This window comes from Cucumis melo, chromosome 3 (genome assembly GCF_025177605.1).
Source record: "Cucumis melo cultivar AY chromosome 3, USDA_Cmelo_AY_1.0, whole genome shotgun sequence".
Classification (NCBI taxonomy): Eukaryota; Viridiplantae; Streptophyta; class Magnoliopsida; order Cucurbitales; family Cucurbitaceae; genus Cucumis; species Cucumis melo.
In genome coordinates, this window is record NC_066859.1 from 26951170 (window position 1) to 26963524 (window position 12355).

Consider the following 12355-nt stretch of genomic DNA (forward strand, 5'->3'; position numbering starts at 1 on the left):
AAAGTAGCCCATTGGTCCTTTTGTCAGCCCATTGTAATGATTGTAAATAAAATAATTTTTGTAAAACAAAAAAATTCAGCCTTTGATTTAATTCTTTTAAATCCATTGAGAAATAATCTTCTAAGTTCTATCAAATGTGAAGGTTTGTATCTTTAGCTCTAATATAATTCTAGGACGCAACATTGAATATTTCATAAGTTACATCAATGGTTGATATAGTATGTATAAAATAGTGAGTATACATCGATCGAAATCGGTTTTATGATCAACTTTTTAAATTTTTGTAAGAATGTAGCTTTGATTTTATTTTTTTTTAAATGACGTTAATTGAACCTATTCTTATCGTTGACTGACCGTTTTGGTCCTGTCGATTTTAGTCGACTTGATTTTTTTAATCTATCGTATTCAATCCTATGTGATTTTATTAGTACCAAATTATAAAAATATATATTTTGCACTATGGATGAATAATGGTTCTCTATAAACCAAAAAAGAATTCATGTACAAACTTTTTAATAAATTTTTAAATATAATAAAACAAACCAAAATATGTACATCATATAACAAAAATTTAGATAAAAACATATCATTATCCAAATCATCGATAAAATTTTATTATATTTTATAAATATTTTGTCAATTTTATCAAATATTCAATAAATATTTCAAATCATGGATAGAATTTTATTATATTTTATAAATATTTTGTCAATTTTATCAAATATTCAATAAATATTTTAAATAGTTTTTTTGAAAAATTATCAATAATAAAACATTTATTCAAATATTTAACGTTGATAGAAAAGTTAAATAATTTGTTATTTTTATATATATTTTTTGTAAAAACACCTTTTTTTTTCTTCCTTAAAACAAATTCTCTAATTTTTATTTATTTAATTTTAAAAAACAAACTCCAATTCGAGCGAGCACAATTAAAATGTTAGACAATCTACGGTCGCCTCAACCCGACTACTGCACAAAGATTCCGCGCCGGTGGGGCGGGATAATCAGGCGTAAATGGAAAAGGTTTTCCCGAAGCTGCAAGACGAACCATGGAGAGTCCTCGAGTTCTACAGCGGCATTGGTGGCATGGTACTCTTTTCCCCTACGTCTCTCTCATCCTTCATCTTTTCCTCAGGCGCACATCTTTACAGAGCCGTTGTTTGTGCATTGAATTCTAACAGAGGTACTCGCTGCTGAGTGCTGGCATCCATGCGAAAGTGGTACAAGCTTTTGATATTAACGACAAAGCAAACGATGTATACGAACACAATTTCGGTGATCGTCCATACCAGGTACTGCAGAATCTTCTTCTTTATCTCGAGTTTAGAACGATTTGCTTTCTACTCCAGGTGCATATTTTTGCTGCTTCTCTTTAGAAACAACGGATTTGAATAAATCATCTCCAGTGACATTTGAAGTAAACTGAATCTCAAATTGCCGAGTATTGGGGCTAAAGCTTTTGTAGTTTGTGAGAAATTACTTCCTGCACACTATGTATATACTTTTGAAGTCATAAGAATAAAGATTACGATGTATAGCCAGTATGAATTCACAACGTAAGCGGACAGTACGATAGGTATATGAAGTGTTTTTGTTGGAATATCTGATTCAAATGTCTACAGCTGTGGAGTTCTTTTGAAATTTCCAAGCAAAAGCGTCCTAAATCCTGTTGATATCGTTTTCTCCTTTATATTTATTATCCCGAAGACGATTCCATTATGTTTCTGTAGTAGGTTAGTCTTGCTGCTTCTCAGTACAGATAACGAAACTACTTTGTTCATTCAGAAATGAGATGCTAATTCAATTCTTCTCGATCGGGTTTTAAGTAGTAGATTGAAGTTATTGAATGTCGAAACCAAGCTTGATCTATTTTGTTGGGAATTACCTCACTCTTTCTGATGAAGGTACTTTTATAGTGATATGATTACAATTTGAATATAGCATGAACGCACAACGTAGTGGAGAATATGGTAGCTATATGAAGCATTTGTGTTGGAATCTCTTATTCAATTGACTTCGGTTGTGGATTCTTCTGTTTATTTTTTTTCTCCTTTTGAATTGTCAAACTATAAGCGTTATACAACCAGGACATGTAACAGTTCAGGCTAGACTTCCTTTGAGTAGGAGTGATGTTTTTTTTCTTATACGAGTTAAGGCCAAAAGTGACCTGTGTGCTTGGTTACGTTGAGCTACTGGTAAGATTCAGAATGCAAAAGGAACTACAAGAAGGACTAAAAATTGAGTCTAAAAAAGGTATAACAGTCCTTGAATTTTACAACAACAAAGGTGGCATGGTGGCTTTAATTGAGTTCTCATTTTCCCTGGTCTGCCATCCTTAGTTCTTGGATATATTATCTAATTTGGACTTTAGACATTTAAGATACTGAAGAAATTTTCTTTAACCAGGACTGTTGGTTTTTCCTTATAAGCTTAGTTATGGTCAAAAGAAACCCGTGTGCTTGGTCTAGCTAATGGTAAGATCAAGAAAGCAAATGAGAGCTATAAGAAATACACCAAACTTAGATTAAAAAGCGAACCATGGAGAGTCCTTGATTTCTCATTATTCCAACTACATAGGTCCAGCAGGGCAGCATCCTTAGTTTTTGGATCTATAATCTAATTTGGAGTCTAGATGTTTAGGATGCTTAGAAAAAATAATCTATAATAGTAAATGTCTATTTGACATGTTTCATCACGTTCCTCTGGTATCTTCATCAAACACCATGCTTAGAGATCTTTACCATTTTCCCTATTTGATCGTCACCTCAATTTGTACGTTACAATCAAAAGTTAGTTGTAGTTGCTTGCTCCTTGAATACGTGATGGGTCTTGGAGGTAAGGCAGGAATATCCTAGTGCATATCAGAAATCACTAAAGATTTTTTGGACCCTTTTAAATTATTGCCTTTGTAGTAAAACTAAAGTTAATTTGTTGCTTCAACTCAACAAATGGACCAATTTCATTTGCCATTACATAGTTTAGTTAGTCTGTTCTTTATTTAGAACTTGAGAAATAGGAAAAGCTGTTCGTAGTAGTAGGCAAGGCAAGAGCAAGACCTTTATTAGGCTTGCCTTGTTCACTCTTTCTAACAACACTGAAGAGTTCTTTAATTGAACAGCTGGAGCCCTTTTTTCTCCTATCCTTATCCTTGATTTGTGCTAAATTAGATCACTTCACTTCTAATTCCTGTGGGTGCAATAAATTGACTACCTGCACTAAGTTCAGGTGGGCAAAGAGATGATATGAATTTTTGTAAATGTTGATGTAATGCAAATGATTGGTTCAGTTATCTTTGTGCAATTTTATCTGCTTTTGGAATCAGACCTAACATTTATTAGGCTGTTATCTTTGGCAAGAACAAAACAAAGCATACAGCAACATTATTCAACAAGTGCTATATTGGTTTTTATTTTAGGCTGCTTCAGTTTGCATAATACTGGATAAACTTTGCGATATGTTCAAATAATTTGGCCTTGTCAGTCTTTTCTAAGCACTTTATTTGGATAGGGTAATATTGAAAGTCTGACTGCTGCTGATATCGACAGCTACCAAGCTCATGTTTGGCTTCTTTCACCTCCTTGCCAACCATATACTAGACAAGGTATGTTTTACAGATGATTGAGTGTAAATAAATAGTTTATATTGTCTACAGCTTTGTAAACTTTGTTATTCGTAAAGCACGGTGATAAAGTGAGAAATTTCTACTTGTCAACTATCATTGGGGGAACATGCTTTGGAATTGAACTAGTTATATATTAGAGACTTCATATTCTAATTTCGAGAATATTCTTTTACAAAGTTGAGTTTCTCAGTTAATTTTCCTTCAAATTATTTTAAGTGATTTTCAATTCTCACTTGAATATGGCAGGAGTCATGTTTTAAGCGTAAACGGGACGTTCATGAGAAGCAAAGTGTACAGTAAAATCTTGTTAAATATACTTTTTCAATGATGAAATATATTTTAGAGAATTTATCTAAATATATCTGCAGCAATATATAAAATATTAAATTGTGAAATCACTGAAACAAGATTGGAATTCTTTGAGATCAAGGAAATGCTGCTCAATTATTTCCATGTTTCAATCAATTATTTCATATATTCCTGCATTTAATTGCCTTTTCTTTTCATCTTTTATCCATAATAGAGTAACAGTGTTGTAAAAGGTACATCCTAAATAGAAGTTCATTGATTTATGAGTTGTAGCCAAAAAGATTTGAACGGTGTTTTTTCGTGTTTGGTCTGTATCTGTTAGGCAGGCTGTAACATAACAACCTGAGTCCATTGGAGTAGTTGACATATTGATGTCAAATAAATTCTTACTCATTCCATACATACAAACACGTACTCACACCATTACCTGATTTACAAACCTTTCACTTGAACAACCTTCCTGCTACAATTTTATTCATGTATATCATACATTTTATAAAATGGAAAGTGGGTAATTGTGCACCACATAATTAGGTCTACAAAAGCAATCTGGCGATGCTCGGGCGTTTTCATTCCTCAAAATTCTTGAGTTGATGCTACAAGCATCAAGGCCACCAGTAATGTTATTCATGGAAAACGTTGTTGGCTTTGAGGTATGTTGCTTGAACTTATTTGGGCACCGGAATTTATTTGACTGATCCTTCATCAAATTTTAGATGCCTTCCTTTTTGTTGCAGACATCTGACACACATACAAAAATGATTGAGATATTGGAAAAGGCAGGTTTTTCTACACAGGAGTTTATTTTAAGCCCAATGCAATTTGGTGTCCCATATTCCAGACCGCGGTACTTCTGTCTGGTAGCATACTTCCCTCGCTTCCTGATAGAACTCTACTTCCTTATCTGAATTTCACTCTTTATTGAATTATGAGTCAATTACGATTTAGGAGAATTGAGGAAATCTCAATTCTTCTCACAACTCTCAATGGTACTTCTCTCTCTCAAGAAGTTACAAAGGCCTAACCAATCTAACAGAAATTTCATAATGCCCTTCCTGCCTAAACAGAAAACCTTTTATACTAAAGGTCATCCGATCTATTACTAATTCACATGTGTATATCGTGTGATTTATTTTTATTCTTTCTCATGCTATATACAAGCTTGATAGGAGGTCTAACACTTCCATTTCTCTTTGTTCTTACCCAGCTTTTCTTTATTGTTAAGCAGTTTGCTTTCCTATTTAATTTCCCCAATCTCACAATTTCATGGAGCTTTTTATTCCATTGGACAACATTCCTAGTTTCAGTAGCTATGTGGCTTAACGTTCTGTCCTTGATGATTTGTACTCTCAACCTTACAGACCACCATGGGTTGACAATAATAAAGGTCTTAGCGAGAGTGGGTTTAGATTAAGCCATGCCACAAATTACCTTATCTAATTGTTGTTGGATCAAGTACATGAGAATAGTATGGATGTGGTCGTACTAATCTAGGCACTCACGGATAAAATCAAAATCAAAATGAAAATCACGTCAAATGTTTCACAAAAGAGCACCATTGAGTTTTCGATGTTTGGAAAAATGATACATCTTTTAAGTCCTGAAAGCAACATTTTTACCCGGAGAGTTTAGAGAAAGAACATTAGAGGGTCATAGGATCGATCTTCTGACGGCTTCTTGGCAAATGTTGTAATTACTTGAAATTCTGAGTGGATTTTTTTGGGTACTATTCATGATATTTCAGAACCTCCACATCATCATCATCCAAACAAAGACGCTAGATGTTGCCCCTATAGAACTTTTAACACCTTCTGCCTCCTCCACAGCTGCTACAGAAAATTGCATATCGATCTACTTCCAACCGCATGAAAGATGAATTTGGTGCGACAATGTTTCCTCATGAGGGTGGAGTTTTCGGTCTCTGTGACTGGGGGCTTCCAAGGGACTCATATAATGGCAAACAAGATGAATACAAATGCAGAGAAAAGGGCAAAAAAAGAAAAGGTTCCCAGTTCTCAGGGATATCTTAAGCTAACGGTTGGCCTACTCTTGAAGGACTATTGAAAAAATCCTTGTAGAATACTTCTGCCCAGATGGCACAAACTGACCGACCAAATATTGAAACTGTTGAATTGTTCCCATATCAAAACTGAAAAAAGGGTTGTGATTGTGGCACCACCATCCTTATCTTGATAAATGCAATATCACAACTGCCAGAAAAGATTAAAATAAAGGAAAGCACGGAAATACTTGGTTAATATACGTTGTAGCTTGAGGAAGAAGGGAGGTGGAAATTCTATTCGTTATTTGCTGATGTGGATTTTCTAGTTCTTTATTAGTTTATGCCTACTTCAACAACAATGAAGAATGGGACTGTGAAGAGCGAGGCAAAGAAACATATGTATTTGTGGTATTTTGTTTTGGGGCCGGGTCTTTAATGAATAAGCAAGTACATATACTGCATGATCCAATAAAGTGGAGGGAAAATAGTCCTTTTGCCATGCAATGAAAGTAGACCTAGAGAATGCTACATAAAGGTTTTAATTGCTAACCATTTTTCTATGTTAGCACAATAATCCAAGGACCTTAAAACCCTTCCCAAAAAATTTGGATAAAAATTCACTTTTAATAAGGTTAAAATTCTTCGAACCATTTGTTTGTTCACTTTACGGTTAATATCTGTTTAAAACCATTAAAGATATGGCGATAAAAAATGAGACATAGTCCTAATAACTAACTAAAAGGTCATGGATTCAATTCATAGTAGTCACCTAACTAGGAATTAATTTCTTACAGTTTTCTTGACACCCAAATGTTGTAGGGTTAGACGGGTTGTTCTGTGAGATTAGTTGAGATGTGCATAAATTTGCCTTAACATTCATGAATATAAAAATGAAAAAAGGCCACTAAAGATAAACCTTAAAATTAGTGATGCATTTCTTTGTTGAGTGCTCTGATAGGAGCCAAAACATAATCAACTATTTTGAAACATAAATAATTCAACGTAATTGTGAACCCTTCCCTCTTGACATCACTCGAGCCCTATACCAATTAATCAGTGTCTACATAATTCCTTCCCCTTCCAGTCTATTTATAACCAAATATCATAAGGACCTCGCCAACTAATTGCTAACAAAACTTTATATCCTAATAACACCTTAAAACTACTCTTCTGCTGATTCTTTCCAGAAGCTCTGCCTATCGTTGCTCATTTTCCCCATTGTGATGCCTTGATTTCTTCTGACCTTGATTGAATCTATTCATATTAATCACCCATTTTGCGAAGAAAATGAAATGCTGTGATTAAATTTCAGTATGGCTTTTTTCTGGCTGATTGGCTGAGGACAGTGAGGAGAAATCAATATCTATCAATGAATCTTCGATAACAAAGGCCATTGGTTTGGAGATTTTTTCAAAAACATTTTTTTCAATGACCACAATTATAACACTGATTTACGTTCCATTTGTTGAACTGTCGGTACATGACATAGCATGGATCTATACCTTCTTATCTTTCCGTGAATTAAGTGTTTCAAGCAGAGATCTTATCATTTGTGTTTTAATATATTTTAGGGAAAATGTGTTTCTTACTTACTTATACTGTAGTCTCTAAATTTATATACTATCCTTGTACTTTTGCAGGCTAAAAGGAAGCCTTTATCCTTTCAGAAGCAATTACATAATAATCAACTTCTTTGGTCTCCAAGCCCATTACTTGATAATGACGCTGACTTAGAAAGCATTGAAACTCATGGATCGCAAGCGACTTCTGATAAGTTGTTGCTCTCTTGTGAGCCAATATGTAGGTTTCTTGACCATTCCAACCATCGGGAGTTAAGTTTTTATGATGCCAGTAGTATTCAAAGTGAGGTTGCATTGGAAAAAAACGAGGATCCCAATGAGCAAGTAATTGAATCTTTTAATCAGTATCTTGTCCCTTCCGGTTTGATAGACAGATGGGGCAGTGCTATGGGTATCCTGGAATATTTTATGTTTAATTGTAATTGTTATAGTGTTAGTATGATCTGTATGGTTTCATCAGTGCTCACTGTAGACTACGGACTACATCCTTAAAAGAGTTTAGATATTGTATATCCTGATTCAAGGCGATGCTGCTGTTTTACAAAAAGCTACTACCGATATGTGAAGGGCACGGGATCACTCTTGGCACCTTTTGAGGTAAAATTTTGTCCTTGACATAGTAGTTTGGAATATGTAGTCTTGTACATTTTTTGCAGGGTACAATAGAGTTGTAATTTTTCTCTTACTTTTGTCACTGACGGCTTGTAATGCACAGGCTGAACGGATGGGCAAGGCTCATTCTCTTAAAGAGCAGAAGCTTAGATATTTTACTCCTAGAGAGGTACGGGATGATTTTTTATATTAAAATGATTAATTCTTCGTTGGTTTTCTATTTCAAGCTGATGCTGTTAATTAATCCGTAGAATTTGTTCTTTTTTTTTATAAAATGTTAGGTTGCTAACTTGCATTCCTTTCCGAAAGATTTTCAATTTCCCCAACACATCGGTCTTAGACAACGGTATGTATTTCATTTTCCCTTGGACTCCCCTCCCCCCTTCCTCATTACTTGTAGGTTCAACTCTGGAGGCCTCTTTAGACAAGTTAGTCAGGATGACAAGACGATCAGTTTTTCTTGCGCTGTTAAAGAACACACTTGATCTGACCTTTTGGACCTTTCTCATTAATAACTCCTTTGATAATTTAAACATAGGAAACAAACAGTTAATTTCCAGATTTCCGATGGCTTTTTGACAATTCATCACTCTGATATGTCGAATCACTGATAAAAGCTGGGTTAGATTTCATGAGATGAAAATTCAAGGCATTTGAAAGTGAGTTTCAAATTTGGTAGACTTAGAAGTTTGTTAAATAATAGTTAAAAAGCAATGTTAGGTCCAAAATCAACTTAGCATTCCACTTTCCATTTAAGCTATGAAACTCAATAATTTTTTTTTTTTCAATTTAATTGAGAGAGCATGGTTTGATGTGATTTTGATCAAAAGTCTCTCTCAGCATGTCACTAAACACAAGTGGCACTTGATTCAAGCAGTCTGGCTGCCTCTGAAGTTTGAAGTAATTTTGTGGTTTATTTTCATGTCTCTACCGTTCCAAATTATCAAAATAGTTACGGGGATTTGTTTTATCTTTGCAGATATGCATTACTGGGGAACAGTTTGAGCGTTGCCGTTGTTGCTCCCTTGCTTAGATATCTCTTTACCGAGCCATCTTGACCAACCAAGACCACAAAAGATGGGAAGAGGTCAAAAGAGCACCATGCTATTTACCCTTTAACCCTTACCCCCACAATATTCTATTCAATTTTCTACTAAATTATGTATTAAAAAGAAACCATTTTTAATTGACGGAGAGTACTATATTTCTTTGCCTTGTTCCAAATATTTACTATTTACTATAATAAAACAAAAAAAAAAGTGCAAATGCTATTCATTTATCAAAATTGTAAATCAATAACAGTAGTTAAAATTATATCAAACCATAACCAAAACTGAAACCTACTATGAAACACGACATAGCAACACAACCAACCGACCAAACGAACCACAATGACTATAAGGCCCTTGTAACGCAAATACCCCAAAAGCACACCCTTGTATAAAATGCACTTAGTCAAAAGCATCGTCGTCTTCATCAGGAAGAGGTTGTACAGCAGCTTGCGCCAACTCTCGTTCATGCCTAATACAACACAAAACAAAAAAAAAAACATATATATATGTATATCTTGAAAACTTGAGGGTTATGGCAAGGGAGGGATATGGGATTTTAAATATTTAATCAGGTTCGAGTTACTTACTGTTCTTGTACGGCCAAGTCAATTTGGACTTCAGGAGGAGCAAGGGCAGGTGATTCGACAAAGTGGAGTTCCGGATTCCTGCAAGTTCCAATCATTTGTCAGCAGAGGACACCACTATATATGTAAGTCAGAAAGAACTAACTAAAATTAAACCCACGTACCCAGCAAGCTTTCTGGCGAGGTACAAGAAGGGCTTTTCAAAGTTGTAGTTACTCTTAGCAGAGATTTCGTAATACTGAAGGTTTTTCTTCCTGTGGAAGGTCACTTGCTTTGCTTTAACCTGCCTGTTTTTCACATCCACCTTGTTTCCACACAATACGATTGGTATGTTCTCACAGACCCTATAATGCACAGCAAAGCCAAACTTTAGGACTAACACAGTACAAAAAAGACGGCTACTTACTCTTTTCCTCCATTTTAGACATATCAAAACCTCAAGAGGAAAATAGTTTCACACAAAGCCCAAATTTTCAGTGCCGTAGGGTTGGGAACACAATACCTGCAGAGATCACGATGCCATGTTGGGACATTCTTGTATGTTAAACGAGCTGTGACATCAAACATGATGATGGCACACTGCCCATGAATGCTGAAAAATTCAAAAACAAGAAACAAGCACGGTTGGGTTATAAACACAAACTAAGGATGGTAATAATAACAAAAAGGCAAAACAGACATAGCTAAACATGTCAGAATGGGTAAAATTGAAGAAGTATCAACAAAGCAACAAGAAACTCAAAGTATAATGAACAAATTAAGAACAAAGAAAGTATAATCAACTGAAATCACAGTAATACTGAAGCAGAGAAGGAAAAACAATCAATTAATTGAAATACCAAACAACTCATCAAACTTCCGGACGTCCAAACACTTTATATACTTAATATAATGGACAAATTAAGTACCTCCATTAATATCCTTTCAATTTTTTCTAATAATTTCTTTATTTTCATGTGAACAAACGAAAGAAATTAGAAAAATCAAATATCAATCTAACAAATGGAATAGTTAAGACTACCTATTTGTGTTAAACATGCCAGCCAAATTATAGCATAACCATACTTCTTAAACAAAAAGTCGGAAAGAGAGACACATCAGACGAGCGGAATCATCCACCAAAAATTTTATCTTAAGCAGCAATTATAATGAACTATTCAGCAAGATTGATGAAAATTCAAAAGCATCTTGGGATAAATCGTCTAACATTTCCACATTTCCACATTCCCGCCCATTGTACTCAGCTAGGCACTACTAGGCTTCCAGGAGAACTGGATAGACCAGACTGCAATACATTTCCATAGTAGAAACTACTAGAAATGCAAAACCAAAAAGAAGCACTAAATTTCAGGTAAAAGAAATTCAGCAGTCAAATGCCTCATAGGGAAAACACAAATCCTAAAGTCTTGCACAAAAACTATACAACGAATAAGTTCATTCTAGATTACTTCGTGGTTATTAAAAAACTGAACATGAATCGCATGCATAAATCCAATAGAAGCAGGGACACAGCAAATAGACCACATGAAAAAGTATCGATCCAACAGCATATACCAGCATATTACGACTGAAAATCACTGTTGTGAATCAAAAAGCAGATGATACAACACACGAACACTTACTAGTAACCATCTCTAAGTCCACCAAACTTCTCCTGACCAGCGGTATCCCAGCAGTAAAACCTTATCTTTCCATAGTTCGTAAAGAAGTCCAATGGATGAACTTCAACTCCAATTGTTGCTATACATAACATAATCACGTCAGGCCAAATACTATTTTACTACTTCGCCCTTATAAATATCGTATATACATTAAACGACAAACAATATTAACAACAAAGCTCATTCTTACGTTCGTATTTCTTCTCGAACTCTCCAGTAAGATGACGTTTAACAAAAGTTGTCTTCCCTGGATCAAAACACGATCCACCGTTAGAGGTTAATGACATCATCGCAAAAAAATCAAAAATCCGTAAAAAGAGAAATCCATAGATCTAACATTCTCAATCAAAAGATACGAATGAAGCATGTTTCGCCTTTCAAAATCGTAGTCCGGTAACCAGTTTTTTGTACAATCTCTATTCCATTTCATACGCTATGGAAAACGGAGGAACAAAAAGCAGTTTCTATTCTACTAAAACAGCTAGGGTTCAGTACATGCCAAGGAACAGCATCATATAATTCCGATTCCTAAAAACTACACAGGCATGGCAAATGGAGCTGAAAGATATAACGAGAAAATGAAACTAAATAAAACCTATGTCCATACCTGTTCCACCATCTCCGACAATTACAAGCTTGAAGCTAGGGTAATCTACGGTGGCCTGGTTTGGCAGCGCCTGAGCAAAGCAATGAAACCGAAAATAAGTAGAGACATCGAAAATATCGAATACTAAAGCAGAAAAGAGATAGTAGAGAAAAAATTTTACCATTGGCAACGTCTATAACCGACTGAGGATCAAGAATACAAAGAGAACTGCGTAGATTTTTGGACGAACGGAGAGCGGCAATGGAGGGAGGAAGCAAGCACAGTGTAAATGACGGTCATGGTAGGCAATTTATACCCGGTGAAGGGAAGGGGCTCGGCTTTTA

The 12355-nt window shown here is 35.0% G+C and overlaps 2 protein-coding genes across 3 annotated transcripts; one reads left to right on the forward strand and one right to left on the reverse strand.

Annotated features, from left to right (window-relative positions):
- The first annotated feature begins 920 nt into the window (after positions 1–920).
- Positions 921–9413, forward strand: LOC103488282 (tRNA (cytosine(38)-C(5))-methyltransferase 2). Of its 2 annotated transcripts, none has more exons than XM_008446940.3 (10): positions 921–1092; positions 1185–1295; positions 3511–3604; positions 4469–4587; positions 4672–4794; positions 7577–7907; positions 8019–8113; positions 8232–8297; positions 8410–8474; positions 9108–9413. In XM_008446940.3, exons 1-10 carry the CDS (start codon positions 1018–1020, stop codon positions 9184–9186), a joined length of 1158 nt encoding a protein of 385 aa, XP_008445162.1. In that variant the 5' UTR covers positions 921–1017; the 3' UTR covers positions 9187–9413. The 2 variants fall into 2 exon arrangements, with proteins under 2 accessions (XP_008445162.1, XP_008445163.1); XM_008446941.3 differs by having other exon boundaries at positions 1068–1092; positions 3549–3604.
- LOC103488283 (GTP-binding nuclear protein Ran1A-like) lies at positions 9374–12355 on the reverse strand. The gene is made up of 8 exons (XM_008446943.3): positions 12193–12355; positions 12033–12102; positions 11616–11672; positions 11387–11504; positions 10267–10356; positions 9929–10108; positions 9768–9845; positions 9374–9649 (listed from the first exon to the last, which is right to left on the reverse strand). The coding sequence occupies exons 1-8, from the start codon at positions 12193–12195 to the stop codon at positions 9580–9582; spliced, it is 666 nt and encodes a 221-aa protein (XP_008445165.1). The 5' UTR covers positions 12196–12355; the 3' UTR covers positions 9374–9579.